Source organism: Ursus americanus, chromosome 17 (genome assembly GCF_024610735.1).
Source record: "Ursus americanus isolate L20-20 chromosome 17, mUrsAme1.1.p, whole genome shotgun sequence".
Classification (NCBI taxonomy): domain Eukaryota; kingdom Metazoa; phylum Chordata; class Mammalia; order Carnivora; family Ursidae; genus Ursus; species Ursus americanus.
Window position 1 is genome coordinate 51258370 of NC_142143.1, and position 19337 is coordinate 51277706.

Consider the following 19337-nt stretch of genomic DNA (forward strand, 5'->3'; position numbering starts at 1 on the left):
AGCTATGAAGTTATATTCACAAAGAGTTTTAAAAAACGTGTTAGTGTGTAACTGGATTCTAGTGTCCATGATGAAATTTTAATTTTCAAGCTTACCATCACACTAATACTTCTGCTCCATTTTTTACAGGAGCTAGAAGAAAGATTTAAAACAAATGAAAAAAAAAACACAACTTCTGTTTTGGCCCATCCTTCTGATTATTCTTTGCAAAAATACATACTTCAACAATAATTTCAAAAGCTGAATGTGAGCCCTCTATTTAAGAAATCTTTTATGAGTGATGATACAACATTCTAGTTGTCCACAGTACAAAATACTGTCTTATTTTGCAAAACCTGAAAGTTCATACCTACATGTCCATTACCTCCCTTGCAAGAAACTGGCATTATTTTATGGTTGAGAAAACTGAAAATCAGAAGCTAATGACTTTAGAGCTAGCTGTGGGGAAACATTTCTAGATATAGAATGTTCCTTACCATATCCCACTGTCTCCCAACAAACATATTACCCGAGTATCTGTAACTACTGATGTTTACTGCTTAAATCTGCAGTATTACCTCAACTCATACATAGAATCATGGCTCAAAATTGAATGTAATTCTGAGTTTTTTAAATTGAAGAGTTTATCCTACTAAAGTCACTCAATATTTAAAAGTTGTACAGGAATCCTTTCTCAAATTAAAAAAAAACGTACTATAGTTTTTCTATACTTACAATTTAGTTTTTCATTTTTCACAATTGAGGGCAATTCTAAAATAATTCTTATTTGTTTCAGCACACTGATAATTCACCACTTCATATAATGGAAGATGGTTTTCACTATAAAGAAAATGAAATACTTTCACTTGCTTATAAGGAGAACACAAGGTCAGAAGAAAACAGGCTAGAAGAAACAGTGAAGGCACACATGGAAGGCCAGACATATGTGAGGTACTTCAGTACATGAGTCTAAATTATTTATCTAAGAATCAATGAACCTCCAATGTTCCTTTATAAAGTTTAAAAGAAAAGCAAATACTGTAATAAAAGTTTTAGTGACAGACTTAAGATGTTACAAAGTTTAAGAATCCTGAAAGATTTTAACTAAGAATTAAAAAACAAAGTGATATTTAAGCTTTTAAACGAGTTTGGGAAATTATAAGAATTTGTCATTTTTGAGAAAAAGGTAAGAATACACATTATGGGAAAAGACTGTTGGGATGGTTCCATATTTATTGTTTTACTTTTATGTATGTAGATTTAACTCCAGCTAGCAATGGATTTGAAGGTCACAGCAAATAAAACTATTTTTTGTTTCACCAAACTATATAGAACAAGCTACAAGTTCCTGATATAAGGAAATTTTGAGCAAAATGAGCACCACCATCAACCATGATTTTATACAGTAGAACACAGTTAATTACCAAAACAGTTTAAACATTTAAAATATTTGATTTTGTGCATATTGGAAGATACTGAAAGTATTTATTTTTACAGGATTTCCATTTAAAAGAACAATTACCGAAGAGATAGCTGTATTTTTAGCTGCTTTGTATGATCACACTCAACAGACATTTCTAGGGAAAAAAAAAAGACATCAAAATCTATTTGATTTTCTCCCTGTCCTCTGAGGCTCTAATCTAAAATATTATGTCAACTCTTGATTCTCTTAAATGGTTTATCTACTTTCTAGATTCCCTTAGAGTCTTTTCCTTTCATTACCTGGGCAATTTCCAGGCTCTCAAAAGGCAGAGTTGGAATATAATTAGACTTTGGTATGATGTGGGGTATTTTTCCAAATACATATATTTGCCAAAAATGATTTTTGTACTGCCTGTTTTATGTTACCCATTCGAAAATTCTTTACCCCATCATTACTGTAATAAGTGTTGATCAATGTATGAATTTTACCATGTACATTTTAACTTTCCAATTCTGATAAAAACCTACTTTATATAGCTTATAAAAATTTGAGTATATTTGTTAAATGAAAGTTTTGTTGTCTGAGCTGTTTGGAATTTTTTTTGCCTAATATATAGTAAATATGAATTAAACATATGAAAAACATATATATCTAACTGAAATGTTCCACAATCTAAAATGCTTGTAAGAAAATTACATATATTTCTCATTGCAAAAATCTGATAACAAAACAATATAGTGCACCTCTGTAACTTCATACGGAAGTCAGCAAGGACATCCATATATTCTCCTTTCCCCCCTATCTTTTGGCACTTTTAAGTGCCATTTAAAGAAGTATTTGGGAATTACGAATATAATTATATTTTCAAGAAAAGTGATTTCAAATGAAAACAAAAATTTTATTTTATCATACAGTTAAAATATACAAAGAAAGATTTCCACTATTCTTCTTTGACTCCAGAAATGAAATTACTTTCTGAGATTTTAGAGGTTTCTGTTCTTTACCCTAGTAATCAAGAATTTTCTAATTTGTATCTTAAATTAACCTAAAAAGAATGTGCTAATCTATACTGCACAAGCAAAGATCAGAAGCATACCAAGAAGGGAGGGTGGGAAGCAGGAGTAATGAAATGCATTGTCTATAAAGAACATAAACATAGGGGTTCCTAGGTTGCTCAGTCAGTTGAGCAGCTGACTCTTGATTTTGGCTCAGGTCATGATCTCAGGGTCCTGAGACGGAGCCCCTGTTGGGCTCCGCACTCAGCGGGGAGTCTGCTTTGGGATTCTCTCTCCCTCTGCCCTTCCCCTTATTTTTTCTGAAAAAAAAAAAAGAACATAAACATAAAAAACCGACTAAAAGTTGGCCTGCTTTTTATTTTTACCATGTACCAGTGATAGTGTCAATTCCTCTCTGGGGTAGAAGGTTCTAACCTGCATACACCCCACTCCCTGCCCCTTTGGTAAGCCAATGAAAGAGGCTCACCTCATCTTTTCTTATAGTCTCCTGGCTTATTTCTTTTAAAATGTCCTTACCTCAATGAGATTAATTGATGAGAAAGTGCTGTCCTTACACATCAATCAATAGTTACTGATCTTCTTCATGCCCGTATCAATGATTTGTGTGGTTTTATAGTGAGTTGCCAGGAAAGCAAGGATAAATATAGGGCTGCTAAAAAGAATGGACTATAAGAGAAAGCAAGATCTTTAAACAAAGTATTAAGCTGTAGCTTTTGTACAGAGATTAATTAAACTAAATTATAGGTGAAGAAAAAAGTCCTGAAAATTAGGGTTGCATTTGGGGAAGTGTAAAGAAGGGCATACTTGAGTTAGATAAATAAGGAAAAAAAATGTTGTATTAAATTTAAAATCAGTAATGAGTATACCACATAGTTTACAAAGCACCTTTCCATAACATACATTATCTCAACGGAGATCTCAACAATCCTGTGAGGCAGACACTATAACAAAGTGGGAGGTAGTATACAGAACTGAGGATAGAATACTGGCTCCACCACAGAGTACTTATATGAACTTGGGAATAGTAACTGCTTTGTACCTTGGTTTCTCCAAATGAAAAACAGTGATGATGAATGTCTCTCTACCTCATAGCTACTATGGGATTAAATGAGATACTACATACAGCACTTTAATACACGACTTGGTCCATTTTAAGTGCTCAGTAATGCTATTATTGTTGTAATTTTACAGGTGAAGAAACATACTGGGGGAGATTAAATTCAAAGTCATATGACTACTAAGTAGAAAAGCTAACAGTAGAATTCTAGACTGGCTACATTTCTACACCCTTATTACCTATGAATATCTACTTTTAATTAGAGTATGGATTAGCCTTTTGCACTATTATTAGGTGTTTCTTTGCAGCTGACAATGTCATTTGAGTTTGACAAATTCAATGGCATTATTAACACCATTTTCTACTTTAAAACACTTCTTTAAATGGGAATAAAAGTTAATTGCAGGCATTAAAAAGAAATGGGTCTCTATCGACAGCTGGGGTGGAGAGTACAATCTAGAGCTGGAAAAAATTAATTTTGGTTTTTCTTTAAACCTCCGAAAAATGGAGTTTCTTAGTTGGTAGACAACAAAAAGACTGCAAGCTCTGTGAGTGGAGGGATGCTTGTTTAAGGCTCTATCTTAAGACTATAGAACAGTGATTAGTAGGTGCACAAATATAATGAATATTTAAGTTAAAAAATCAACTTTGAAACAAATCCTTAAGAGGATTTGCTTTACTTTGACATGCTTTCCTTTTTATCTTCAATTACACAATAACTAAAAAGTCTATCACATAGTCACCTGCCCATAAAATAGGGGGTTTTTATGAAAAGATTCAGAGTAAGAAATAAAAGACTAAATAAGGCCTTAAATAGCTTTATTGAAATCTGTATAAATAAACATGCACATTTCAAATGTAAACTCAAGTGAACTCAAGTGCAGACAAAATTTTAACCTCTGTCATGCAGGAGGTTAGTTTACATTAAAAAAAAAAAAGAAGAAGAAAAGAAAGAAAAAAGAAAAGAAAAAAAAAAAAAAACCCAAAGCAGCTTTTAAAATACCAGGATGAAAAACCAGCTTTAATATCAAGGTATAAAGCAAAGCCATGATCAACATACCTCATTTATCCTGGTCAAATGCATTTTTTTTCTTTTTACTTTTAAATGCTAACATAAATAAATAATTTACCAAAATGTGCACTCACAGAGTGAACTTTTATTTACAATACACAATTTATATCTATTGTATTTGATTAGTTCAAGTGAAGAACATTATACTTTTTGCTTTAATAACAGTGGGACACAAAGCAATTTCTCAGGTAGTCGATATGTGAAATGTGCCCCAGCATTTAGATTTTCTATTAAAGGCAGTATTGTATGCCAATCGACAATACATTCTTTCAACTAGATTAAAGGGAAAAAGCAGCAAATGAAAAATGTTTCAAATGTTCACATATATTTTTGGCATCCTGGATCCTTGAATGTTGTGAACTAAAATCAAATTCAAGGTTTGTATGCTTTATATACTATACAGGTTCTGACTCTAGAACATGCAAATGCCAATTTTCTTATAACAAGTTACCTTCTGAGAAAAGCTGTAAGGCTATGGTGAATTCCATCAGGAACACACAAAGAAAGTTAACAGACCTACCTTTAAAGCCAATTGTCCATTAATGATTTAAAGGCCAGTATACGAAAAAAATTTCTCATCTAAGCTTGATGTAATTATTACTATGGATGCAGAATACTTTAAGTCTGTCCTTATAATACAATAATTGGAAGAGCTATCAGTTGCCAAATTACCAAAAAATGGGGTAGAGAAAAACAGCAAAAATTTTAATTTTTGACTAACACCAGATTAAAGATATGCATTTTAAAGCAAGTCAAAAAATCTTTTAATATCTAAGGAATAGATCCCAATAGCAGTAAAAAATACTTACATTTAACTGAAAATTGATTTTAGATGGAGTGTGAAATCTAGAACCTGTTTCCACAGCAGCAGTAAGATGAATATAATATTCTGGATTTTAATGATACTAAAAAAGAAAATAACTTTTCCAAGATTGTTTCTTATATCATGATTTGGTTTTTTAATAGGCCCATGTTAATTACCAGGGATAGATTTGAAAATTTGGTTTTCTAAGAATATTACTGCAGTATTTATGCCGCGTTGATACTGCAGCTAAATATCATAGTAATATATGTGGCAGCCTAATGCACATGAACTAGATTATCCAAAAACTAAGTTCAGCCAGTTTTCTTGCAGTATTAGTAGAGCAAAATAAATGACCAACATCCACAAATTTAACATTTGTCATCAATTAACTCACATCCAAAAAATTAAAGAAAACATAATTCATCAAAACAGCAGCAAACTTAAAAGGGATTTATTTGTGATTTCCTATATATATTTAGCTTGTAATTACAAGACTGTAAATGTATTAAGAGACAATTTCTGTTAAAGTTTTCATTGTGTTTCACTTCAAGTACTGCACAAGTTAAAATCTGATAAAGGATTTACATTCGGTTATCTGAAACTCCCCATCTCAGACTTTTGTTTAATGTGGTGGGTAACTTGATCATTTCAATAGACACCACCAGCAGGAAAGTCTCTCTTTTATGGCTTCTAGGACTTTCATTAGTTAGTGTGCATACAGTTTTCGTTTTCTATATCATTGTCATTATCATTGCTATCGTCATCACTTTCTAACGGGATGCCTGTGGCAGCTGAAGCACCTTTAGTTTCTCGGTCAAGAGGAAAAAAGCCAGTTCCACTGAAAGTGTCTTGTCTCTGGTAGAAGAGTACATATGCCGCTTTGGACTGTTGAAACAAACAAAGCATGTTAATATGGTCATGATTCTCAAAGATCTCATTAAGTATACTATGAATTTTTCAGCTGGTAACCGAATTTGGTGACAGGGCATAGATCAAATAGAAAAACCACACATGGTCAAATGGAAGTTACTGAAATTGGTTTAAATATAAGATGACTTCTATATATAATAAAGGAAGAATAGTCACTAGAATTAACATTTTTATTCTCTATTACATTGGTTGAACAGATAAGTAAATTTAACTATATCACAGATTAACCTAGTTACTCTAACATGAAACAATTCTATGCCTCTTCCCTTCTATCTCTAAGGAAAAGGTAAGCTTCTTTCTAATACTAATCGCTTCACTTTAAGTTTGCTTTAGAGTCCAGCTTTTCCTACTGTCTTAAGGATACTGCTCCATTCATCATCACCATGTTAATCTTTAGTAAGTTCTTACCTAGTGGACTACTTGGCATAATAAATACTCGTCTTTCCCATCCTAAATCCCTACCACCTTCCTCCAGCTGCCAGGATGGCAGACAGAGTCATGGAATGTTCATTTTTCACAATTCAGTATGATCTGTTGCCCCAATCATTCTAATGAAATGCCCTTCACTAGGGGCAATAACCTGCTATAGACAAATTAAATGGGTGCTTTTTAAAGTTCTTTTAGTCAATCTCTCTGTAGCATTTAATGCTTTACTACTCCTCTTTCCCGAATCAAATAATTTTTGGCTTTTGTGACACTCCTTTTCCTTAGATCTTCTTCTTCTTCTTTTTAAAAATTTATTTGACAGAGAGAGACAGACAGCGAGAGGGAACACAAGCAGGGGGAGTGGGAGAGGAAGAAGCAGGCTCCTAGGAGAGGAGCCTGATGTGGGGCTTGATCCCAGAACGCTGGGATCATGCCCTGAGCCAAAGGCAGACGCTTAACGACTGCGCCACCCAGGCGCCCCTTTCCTTAGATCTTCTATCTCCATAGTTGCTTCTGACTTTTTTGTGGGCTCATTAAGTCCTAACCTTAAAAAAAAAATCATGTTCGGTCCTCTGCCCACCACTCTTTCTCAATCTGTATCTTCTCACTAGGTCATTCATTAAAACCTATGGCTTCAACTGCTACCAAAGATTAATGATGCAAATTTATAATTTAAGCTAGTTCTCACTCCTGGATTCTAGTGCCGTTAGTCCCACAACCTAGTGGAAATTTCCCCAGAGCTATCATACAGGTAGCTCAAATTTCAACAGCGAATTTTCTTCCTATATTTCCTATTGTGGTAAATGCTGAAGTTAAGTCATACTCAACTTCTCCCTCTTTGCATTTCTATGTCTTTATTTATATCCAATCTTGATCAAATTCTATTAATTCTATCCAGGAACTATCTTATAAATCCATTTCCCCCTTGTCTATACATTACTACCACAACTTTAAATTTAGAAGCTTGTATGGCAAAAATGACATGACAGCTTTCTTTTTGCTGGAGGCTGTAATGGTCTTTCTGCTTCTTTTCTCAGTGCCTTCCAAATTTAATAATGTTCTATTGGCTTAATAATCACCCATGCTTCTCACAGTCTTTAAGAAAAGCTCTAAACCGTGTAGAATATCATCTTTTTTGATGATTGCCAACTTTAGCTTTAGCCTGATTTCTGCCCCATACTCTTAACAAGTATGTCCTTTCAGTAATACCAAATTATTTGCTGTTTTCCTAAATACCATGTTCTGTCATGCCTCCTTGCTTTTGTAGCTACTGTTTTCTCTGCTTAGAACACCTTTACTTCTTTTGTTTAATTTACTTCCATTTGCAAAGTTGAAGACTCAGGTCAAACACTGCTTTCTCATGCAAACTTCCGTACACTGGTCCTATCTTCTTAAACCCTAAATCAGTGGAGAGATGGCTGTCCTGTTTCCATGTAGTCAAGATGTTTAATAGTACTTATGATACAGCTGTTAATTTACTTCCTGTCATCTCTGGACTTTAAGCCTCTTGAAGTTAGAGATAGCTGTCTTTTAATCTTGTTTAGAATTGAGTCCTATATAAAGAAGTTACTCAAATAATTGTTACTAAATCAAGTTATCATCACTTTAGGCAATTTCAGGATGTTTTGGTTGGGAGATTTAGACAGAAGAACACAATTGAAAAAAAAAGTGATGGCTGAGACTTGAAATCAGAAGTCTAAATATAAACTGGAAATGTAATTAACTTAGGCATATACATATTTAAAAAATAATGGCATTCAAGTCTCTTTGTTTTGTGTTATAGCTATAGGGAGATAAGCAACAGTACATAATACATATACACATGTAGATAAGTATATAAAATATCTGTAGAGAAACAACTCAAAATTATTTCATATCTGTTCACCCAATGATGGGTTAAAACTATGCCAATAATTGGGCTCAGAAGTTTATTAATTTACTAAACTGAACAATAGAAGTTGAAGACTTTTAAGGCATTACAAACTAAAGAAAAAGCTAGTTTCTGTCCTCAAAGAATATAAAATTTAAATGGGAAATATGAGCTCCATGCTCACAGGAGCAAATACTACACTTTTCACTATTTGTACTATTGTGATTAAGCAGTCAAATTTTAGAAAGGCAAACTTTAATAGTAAAATAAACCCTTATTAAGCCAAGTCTTAGCTTTCTTCTTAGAATAAACCTGTCATCCCCTCACCAATCAATATTTGATAATAAAAATATGCTCTGCTGGGAAGCAAAACTAATACCAATATTTTGGCTGATAAACTGATGCAAATATGAATAGACGTTACTTCCTCATTTTTCTACTATTCAGAAAATATCAGAGTAACAGATCCTCAAGGTTAACTTTTTAAAAAAAATCCTGTAATTTGCTTCATCTAATCACGTAATTTTGAGTCTAAATGTTTAAGTGTTACAAAGGATAAGACTTTACTTTTAAAAATCATAGGTATGGCAAGGAAGGCCCTTAAAGAATTTTTTTTTTTCTATTTTAGTACTCTAATTTTAAGTAGTCAGTGTCCCAAAATGTCTGAACCTATTTTCCAAAGGAAAATTTAATTATTTTCATTAGAAAATGCCACTTTTCATGTTGAAAACTATCAGAAAAATTTTCATGATGCAATTGATGCTTTTGTTAGTGGGCAAATTTGGAGACAAATTTCCACTTAGAGGACACAACTTTACATTTCTTTAAATCAGAGAAAGTCTCTCTTAACTATTAGAAACTGCTAAAATATAGACTGCAGTGTTCCATGGGAGCTTTTAAAAAAGTGGATTCTGTGATTTTCAGGAAATAAAGACACACTTACCACAATCTGGTCTTCAGACGCAGTTGAGACACTACTGTCATCAAAGTAGTACCATTTTCCATCATCTTTATTTTTTGCGAAAGCAGTATCTAATGAAAAAATATAATCACTTCTGTGACTGAAATGATCTATGGTTTCCTGGGGGGAACTCGCAAAACTTTACAATCATCTATATAAGGAATACATATTAAAATTACATGACAATCATCTACACAAAGCCTATCTATTACACATGCAACTGATTCCTACAGTCTAAATGCCTAAGATATTTTTCAAATACGTTGAAATCTGTGACTTTTTCATCCCAAGGACAAACAGAATAGATTTATTATTTTTCAGTTCACAGAATAATACTAATGACAACAAATGGGAATTAACACTTATGAAGTGCTTACTGTGGACCAGGTATAGTGTTATGTACTTCACATATATTAATTATCTCATACAAAAGGTATTATTATTCCTCTAACTTTAGAAATGGGGGAAGTGAGGCATCAAGAGAAGTTTAATATGTAACAGTAAAGCTGTTAAGTGGCTGAGTTAGCACTTAAACCCAGGTCTGTCTCTGACTCCAGAGTTTGACATTTTAATCATAATTTAAATTTTGTATGACAAATTTTTTTCAGTAATACTATCCCATTAATTTGTAGTAGTTTTTACACCAAAATCTTTTTCAGTCTTTAACAAAAGCACTGAGCAAGAGGAAAAAAAAATTAATTTATCTGTACAATTTTTAAAGATTTGCTTTATCTTTAAAAGTTAAAAATGTCCCCTTTATACATCCCATGCTTTGTCTGAACTATCCAATAACTGAGGAAACAAAGTCACAAACGTCTGCAAAATAATTATTTGCTGTCATAACTTCTAAAAAGTGACACCTTATAGGTTACATCTTCTAAATTGTTCTACCCCTCACAAAACAAAATTATTGCTCTTCTGGGTGTAGCCTATTGTGGGTTTTAAGTTTGTCAGTTGAACTGAAGACGACTGTACCCACAATTAAAACAAACATTAAATAAAAGGACAAGATCTAGCAATAAAATGGTTTATAAGAGACAAATCCAACAAAAAGGCGCCCAGAGTTTGCAAACCAAGTGATACCAAAAGAAAAAATATGTCAAAGACTGGTAAAAGGAACAACAGAGAAAGAAGAGCTACCACTTTAAACATGAATGAAACTAATAATGCAAAACAACTAATAAAATTGTTAGTAGAAATAGATAAATCAACATTTTAATAAGAATTCTGACAAATTCTCAGAAATATAACAAAATATAAAAAATAACTAGATAGGCTTCAAATATAAGAGAAATATAGAATACTACGTCTGGATGGGGAATATATGTTTTTCAAGCACACAAACATTTTACAAACAGACCATGTATTAAGGTACATGGACACTTTAATAAACTAAGGATTAATACAATACAGGCAGTATTTCCATTATGTAATAAAATTAAAATTAAGACAAAAGGAGAGCTTTAAAAAAACCCATACGTTTGGAAAAGCATATGATTAAGTGCCCTGGACTAATTAGAAAATCATAAAGGAAATTAAAAATACATACAGAATTTAAAGTAGATGAAACGACTACATTTCAAAGTTTATGGAATAGAGATAAAGCAGTAGTTAGAGGGAAATTTATAGCTTTAATTATAGCCTTAAAGAGAGGAGAAAAAATGTAAAGCAAAAGCTAATAAAGCATTCAAATCAAAAGTTAAAAATAGAGCAACAGAGCAAACACAAAGTAACAAAAAGAAAAACACAACAAAGGGAAGAGAAGAAATCAATGAGAGAGAATACATATGTAATAATAAAAAGAAAAACTTAATAAAGTGGAAAGCTAATTCTTTGAACAGATTAGTAAGATAGACCTCTGGGAAAATGGACTAAAAAGAAAATAGAAGAACAAAAAAGGGACAAAGGCATAGCATAACGGTATTATATGTAACTATTCTCAAACTAGAAAACTTCTAGAAAAATAGAAAATCCCATAAAGCATACATCTTGGGAAAAAGAAAACTGAATAGATTTCAATAAGCATGACATAAATAGAAAAATTTATGGGTGTGAAGCCCAGATAATTTTACAGGTGAATTCTACTAGACTTTCATGAATAATTAATTCCTATACTACACTACCTGCTTTAGGATACAGAAAAAGACTAAAATATCTCAGCCTCTTTATTATTAGAGTAGACTGTAATCTTGACTCCAAAGAAAGAGCAATATAAAAAATCAGAAGACCATTTCACTTATGAATGAAATTTTAACACTAACAAAAATTAGTTAACCAAATTCAACTGGGAATTAAAAAAGAATTTTTTTTAAATATACAACATTTATATATTAAAAAAAAAACTTAAAAAGGTAAGGAGGGTTTATCCCAGGAATGCAGATAGTTCAACAGAAAAATCTATCAACTGGAGAGTGTGGACTGGTATAACTGTCCTGGAGAGCCATCTGGCAGTACGTGAATATTCTATAACCCAGCAATCTTACTTCTGGGTATGTTGCGCAAAGAAATTCTCACATGGGGGACTATAAACAAAGATGTTTATCAGTCTTGTGGTGGTAGAAAGTTAAAGGCATATGGATGACCACCATGAAGTGAGCAGAAAGATAAAATATGGTAGATGTAAGTCCTGAGTGGTTAGAAGCAATGAACTAAATGGACACAAAGTAACATGGATAAGTCTTACGAGTTATGAGAAAAATGTAAGATCTATAACACAGTATACCAATTATATAAAAATTAATAATGATGCATGATTTGTAACAACACATACACCAAGCATTTTAGGAAGGGAAAGAGGAAGGAGAATGGAAAAGGACAGGAGTCCTGAGAAGAGATGTCCCACGCATTAAACTGAGAAGTATGATTAACTCAATTCTCTACTCCTGATGTTAAAAAAAAAACTTTCAAAAGCTAATTCATTCATTAATCAACATTTATTGACAATTACTATATGTAAAACACATTTTACATTTTCCCTTTTTCTTTTTTAGTAGGCTCCACACCCAATGTAGGGCTCAAATCACAACCCCAAGATCAAGAGTCACATGCTACCGACCAAGCCAGCCAGCCAGCCAGCCAGGCAACCCTACATTTTCCCTTTAAGTAATAAATATCTTAAGGAAAAAGTCTGCAGGCAGCAAACATCATGATTTTAGCAAAATGGTAGTAAACTCACTTACAGTGTCCTCCTCCCATCCCTCCATAGTGGTTGGAAACAGCAATCAAATTATAGCGACAAGGACCTGCATTTGGATTAATTAGGAATTCCGACATATCCAGGTCACTGTTTATTAACAAAGAGATAGAGTTAGTTTTGTTTTCCCTAAATGTCATGAATTCTATTATCTTCTGTCAATGTTACTTGACTCTCATTTATATAAAAAATATCTCTCTCACTAAAGAAATCACTAAGAGTCAAAAAACTAAAATATATCATATATATGTATACACACACACACACACACACACCTGAGTCTGAATATTTTGGCAAGATTTTTCTTAGGGGTTGGGAATTTTAAAACTGTCTACTGACTGCTGTTTATTCAGATTAATGTTTTTATGCTAATACATTTAACTCTCCACATACAGTAAAAGAGTCATCACCATTTGCCATTGGGACCCTTTTAATTTTTCATATTTTTGAAGTCGTTTTTAGTAATTAAGTATTTAAGAACAAATAAACCATAGTGAAAAATAACTTTCACAGAAAAATTATAATAATATAGATATATCTAAACCCCAATATTTGGTCTACATTTTCCTGGTTCTGACAATCTATATACCCCAAGTGGGCAACATTCTTCGAAATGCAACTGTTTGTAAACTGTCATGCATGAAACTGGAACATGACCATTTTATAGCTTATCATTATTCGTTTTTTTGGACTTGCATCATTAAAAAGCAATAATGATTCTAAATTTCAAAGATACCTCTCATAGATTCCAGCTTATCATTACTTTTGGTTCTTTTTGTACTTAAAACTGTCAAAATGCTATTTTCCTTTTTTCTCTTTAATGTTATATTCTTGAGAAAACTGATGGCTCATAATTTTGTTAAGGAGAAAATTACCATTTTTTTCTGGTAAAAAACTGCAAAATGTTTTTAATTTTAACTTTATAAACAACAATCAGAAATAAGCAATCCAAAGAATGTTTTCAATATTACATCCATTTCCTTCTAATCACACACACCTGCCTAAGGCAGTTGTCTAGTTATTAACTGTATCAAACACCTGGTGCACAAATATGAAATATAAAAGAATACTATCAATGTTCTTTTAGCAAAATGGGAGAGTGCCAAGTTATTGTGTGATGCAAAATACTGTGTGATGAAGTCCTTCCTGGACCATGTGAACGAGAATATACAATTTCATTTTTGTCTTATGAATTCTCAATTAAATTTAGTGAAAGCTTAAAAAAAAAAAGGACTATAAAGATGCTGTCTCCAGACTTTTTACAAAAATGATGTAATACTCTAAACAATGCAATAAACTGAAGTATGACACAACAGGGATGACTTATTACTGTGTCATCCTTTTCAGCAATTACATTATTCTCTTTCATATTACTTCAGTTTTTTAAAAAGCATACTTAGGAATAACTGATGATTAATGATGAAATAATTCCTAGGAAAAATAAAATCACTCTGATTCCATAGAATATCTTAGATTTATAAACAGTGCCAATGGACCCATATAATAATGTAATACAGAATTACTTTTTTTTTTTTTTTAAAGATTTTATTTATTTATTCGACAGAGAGAGAGACAGCCAGCGAGAGAGGGAACACAAGCAGGGGAAGTGGGAGAGGAAGAAGCAGGCTCACAGCGGAGGAGCCTGATGTGGGGCTCGATCCCGGATCGCCAGGATCACGCCCTGAGCCGAAGGCAGACGCCCAACCGCTGTGCCACCCAGGCGCCCCCAGAATTACTTTTATTCTGTTGTTTAGAAAGATATATTTTCTCTTTGCTCTCTGAAAAATATCTAAAAAGGAATAAAAATTCTTACTGATTCTTACAAATTTTTAGAACTACTCACAAATACACTCAAAAACTGAAGTTGGATCCAATGCTACCTGATGTTTGTTAAGAACCTATAGTTGCCCAATGTTTATAAAGCATAATCAAAACTTACTTGATGGGAAAATCAACTAAAGTATCCAATTTGTCTCTCATGTATCGACTGTAAGAAAATCGCTTGAGATGTACCACAAGTACTGGAGGCAGGGACCATAAATCCAGTTTCTTTGTGGCTTGCTGATGTTCTTTACAATTTGGACAATACCTAAAAATAAAGAGAAATATTTAAAGCTTGCTAGAGGTAATGAAAATAATAGATAAAAAAACACTCGGCAAGTTTTACATTTATTCAGTGGGCAATCACTATATGCCTAATATATACCAGACTTAGATAGATACATAGATAGATAGATAGATAGATAGGTATATCTATCTATCTTCAGTAAATCAAATTGGTTTAGAATATTATAAATTAATATGTAAATAGGTATTCAAAGAAATGATGAAGGCTAGATTACTTACATTTTAGTAAGCTAAAAGAACACAAACCTATATTGAGATCTAAGTATTAGAAAATCTCAAAACTTCTGGGCTCTAACGGACTTAGTAACACCACAAAACATGTTTTCCTAAAAACGTTTCTATCAAAACAGCTGCACAGCAAAAAATTCTTGGGAAAAGTAACTAAAATTACCCATTGTAAAATGGCTACTATAAAAATATAGTAATGAGATTAAAGCTTAACATTATAATACTTTTAAACATCTGAATCATTTTTCTTTTTAAAGATTTTATTTATTTATTTGAGAGAGAGATAGTGACAGAGACAGAGAGATAGAGCACAAGTGGGGAGGAGATGAAGAAACAGGCTCCCGGCTGAGCCAGGAGCCTGATGCAGGGCTTGATCCCAGGACTCTGGGATTGTGACCTGGGCCAAAGGCAGACGCTTAACCCACTGAGCCACCCAGGTGCCCCTTGAATCACTTTTAACTATTATCATTTAAAGAAATGCTTATTATTTAAAATATCAAAGGGAATTTAGTTACCACTTTTTCAACTTGACATATCACATACCTCAGTATAAATCCTTAAAAAATAATTAGAAGTAATTTTTTAACTTTGTCTCTTACCAGGGATCTTCAGCACCTAGCTTTTCTTTTGTTGTAAAAAGCTCAATGCAATCTTTTAACTTCACAAACGGTTTTTTAGGAGGCTTATATTCCACACTTTCATGCTTTTCAAAATCCTAAAGAGAAGTATTTCTTGAGTTAAGAGAACAAATGAAACAAAACTCATTTTAGTGATACCATCTTACTATGAATAGTAATGAAAAACCCCTAAATTTTCTCAAAAGAATTATAAAGCCTATTTCAGCTGAGATTTACACCACACTTCTAAAAAACTTCTATATAGACACCTACATGGATGATTAAAACTGTTAAAAGAAAGCATGTTTGTAAACCAACAAGGCTTTTCTAGTACATAACCATTTTTCTACTAGCAAAATACATCTGGTAGAAGCAAAAGAGTGTAACAAAATTGTGATCAACATGGGAAAGATATGGGACGAGTGATGACTTACCTCAGCAGCATTTTCATCAAAATATCTTTTTTTCAAATCAGGATCCCAATCCAAAGCAAGAAAAGATCTTTCTAAGATGGAAAACATATTTTTTTTCTTTAAAACTTAATATGCCTTCATTAAAATTAGTATATTTTAATGTTAAGATATTTACTACAATAAACAGTCTTTTCTATTTGCACTAGGTGATCAGGATAAATTGCTGTTTCCAAGCCATTAAAAATTTAAGGAGTTAAAAAAAAGATACAAAATTTAAGCATAAGTCTAACCTCCATTTAATAACAGTGACGTGTTTTAGTATACTTAGAGATTAAGACTTTTCATTTAAGATATAAATACAGATTTATAAAGTAAATGTTACTTTTCATGACTGCTCAATTTCACCGTTTTCACCTAAAATAATAACATGCTTTGCTCAAGTTCAGTGTTCAAGCCAGTTTTCACACTTACCATCTAGCCTAAGCTGCCTTTCATCAAATCTTATATGCCTGGTATCATCTTTGATGTAGTTGATATCAGTATTGCCTAAATTGTTGAACTGGAATGTAAACAATCTTTTTTTGTGTCCCGTGAGTTGACCTTTGCAAGTTTCCTCAGTACATAATCCATTTTCAGAATCATTATCTCCTCCAACTGAATCTTCAGACTGACTGTTTTCATTCTCGGAGGGAAGTTCTTGATCCTGGCTGGATTCATCATCTGGCTCATCTGTTTCCATTTCACCTAATTTTAGATATTAGAAGTCTTTAAATAAACCCAATGCTACATTTAAAAGTTATTAATATTAACATTATTTTTCCCAGGCTTGAAGAGATTTTTTAGTTCCTTAATCCCCATCTTCTTTTTTTCTGAGGCAATAATCCACGTGAAAGGTTTTATAATTTAACAGTAAAGTCTTACTTGGTGAGCCTTCTTCATGTATGCCATTTGGGCCATTCCCATTAATATTTTGGTCCTTACAGCAGTGTAGGGATCCTTCGGTTTCCTCAGTTTCAGTAGATATTTTGACATATCGGCTTAAATAAAATCAGAAATCAAACAAATGAAGGTAAAAACTTAAAAAAAAAAGTTTTCCATTCTTTCAGTAAAACAAAACTTTTTAATGGAGTAATAGTGGTCATTTAGTAGATTCAAGGATAAATTAAACTCAGGATATAGTACCGTAAGTGCAAGTGACTAATCATTTCTGTTTTGGTTGTCTTCATAAAAAGAAAGAAGGTGATTTGTTACTTCTAGGGTTTTAACATCTATGTTAAAAGTTTGTGGCAAATAATTTCTTGACTTAAACTTATTATATAAATATCCTCATTTAGATGATATATGTATTATTACTAAGATCACTTACAACTGTATAATGTGATCTTTATGTATGGATTATGGGACTATAATGATTAAAATTGGTATGCAAGAAGAACACTATGTCAGTTACAAAGGATAAAATAAAAGGGATCAAATGGCAGTTTTGATTATATCAAATCAAGGTTTTAGGAAGACAAAAAGGGGTTGGCTTAAAATACTATCAACCATGAAAGTTTATCCTTTTAAATAAAACCATTAGTAGGAGTTCTTGAACTGGCAAAGTGTATAAAGAAACGAAGCATCTGAAATTTGTTATAATTTCAGAGTGCATGTATGACAAATTCCTATTTTCTTCCAACTGTAAACTGGTTTGAAACAGCTAGAAGAATTCATGCTTTCTGGGTTTGCAATTACCTCAGTAATGTGTTTAACATGATCAGGAAACTGAATTAAACTATAATTTGATTTTGTAAATTGCTACCTGTTTAAACAAAGTTGAGATAATACAAGCTTATCAAATTATATTCTGATAGTACACTGCACATTTATTTGTTTGTTTTAAAGATTTTATTTATTTGACAGAGAGACAGCCAGCGAGAGAGGGAACACAAGCAGGGGGAGTAGGAGTGGAAGAATCAGGCTCCCAGCTGAGAAGCCTGATGTGGGGCTCGATCCCAGGACTCTGGGATCACGCCCTGAGCCGAAGGCAGATGCTTAATGACTGAGCCTCCAGGCGCCCCTGCACATTTATTTTTAACTAGTCTATCATTCATTTTTAATGTAGAATTGTCTGCCACTTACCACATTCTCAAAAGCAGGAGATTATAGAGTTTATCTTCAGTATTATTTCGTGGCACAGCCATAAGAAAAGGTTGACCAAAAAGTGAAGAGCCAGTATGGTGGGTATAACTTGAGTGTCTAAATTTTTCTCTTAGGCAAACAGGAATAATCACATGCTCTGTATCTTCTGTCCTATTGATGTTAATTTCAAACCTATAAGGACAAAACTGACCATAAACTCTGAAACTTTTATGTTATTTCTTCTGAATTTTTTTCCCAAGTAATTTTTGCACAATGAATTTTATACTTACACATAAATATCATCCCGTTCCATAATACTACTAAGGTTTTCATCCATAGCGAATATTCTGTGAAATCTATGATTGTATATATCAGTAACTATCATCTAAAAGGAAATAAATTTCTATTAAGCTGGTTTTACATCACTGAAAAACTAAACTCCAACTTATATACTTCAAACCCAGAAACACCTTACCTTATCTGCAGGTACTCCTGACAAAGCAGACAATGCTGTACAAAGATCAAGTATGTTTCCAATTTTGGGGACAACCACTTTGTACTAAAAAACAAAAAAACTGTAGTGAATTTATTACTTTGGAAAAAATACTCGGTAGATGAAACTGAACTCACGGATGCTTCCTCACATTCACTTGGTATTTGGTTTACAGTGTCTTTTTCCAATCCTACCATAATCCTAGCTGACAATGTCTATATGGATAATTTATCTTAGCCTTACTGTTCCTTGGCTCTTTGATTCAAAGACCCACACTTACATTCATCTGTAGTTCACTTCTTGCACTCTGTCATATACTTGCTCCATCTCTGATATCTTAAACTCTTATCAGACTAACCATTAATTACTTTTCCTGGAAACTCATTCTTTCCCATTTTTGGCTTGCATTTAGAGCTCTAGTCCTTTTAATTCTCAATTTTCTCCTGGTTTAAGCTTCCTACTGTCTTCATGCCCTTCCATCTAGATCCCAAATGATTCATCACTTCAACTACCGCACTGCAAAACCTTAACTATTTTGTTATTCAATTTTATTCTTGCTATACTTTTTTAGAGCTGTTCAGATCTGCTGCAGAAAACGGACCAACT

General features: G+C 32.7%; 1 protein-coding gene across 7 annotated transcripts in view; it reads right to left on the reverse strand.

Annotated features, from left to right (window-relative positions):
* Nucleotides 1-5787: 5787 nt before the first annotated feature.
* USP15 (ubiquitin specific peptidase 15) overlaps nt 5788-19337 on the reverse strand; it is a 113315-nt gene continuing 99765 nt past the window's right edge. For all 7 annotated transcript variants that reach the window (XM_045789689.2, XM_045789688.2, XM_087869004.1 and 4 more), the window contains 11 exons: nt 18714-18797; nt 18529-18623; nt 18239-18430; nt 17039-17154; nt 16589-16861; nt 16139-16209; nt 15687-15802; nt 14672-14821; nt 12719-12822; nt 9522-9610; nt 5788-6237 (listed from right to left, as the gene is read on the reverse strand). In XM_045789689.2, the coding sequence (XP_045645645.1) occupies nt 6055-6237; nt 9522-9610; nt 12719-12822; nt 14672-14821; nt 15687-15802; nt 16139-16209; nt 16589-16861; nt 17039-17154; nt 18239-18430; nt 18529-18623; nt 18714-18797 (1473 nt within the window). In that variant the 3' untranslated portion in view covers nt 5788-6054. The remainder of the gene's footprint in view (nt 6238-9521; nt 9611-12718; nt 12823-14671; nt 14822-15686; nt 15803-16138; nt 16210-16588; nt 16862-17038; nt 17155-18238; nt 18431-18528; nt 18624-18713; nt 18798-19337) is intronic.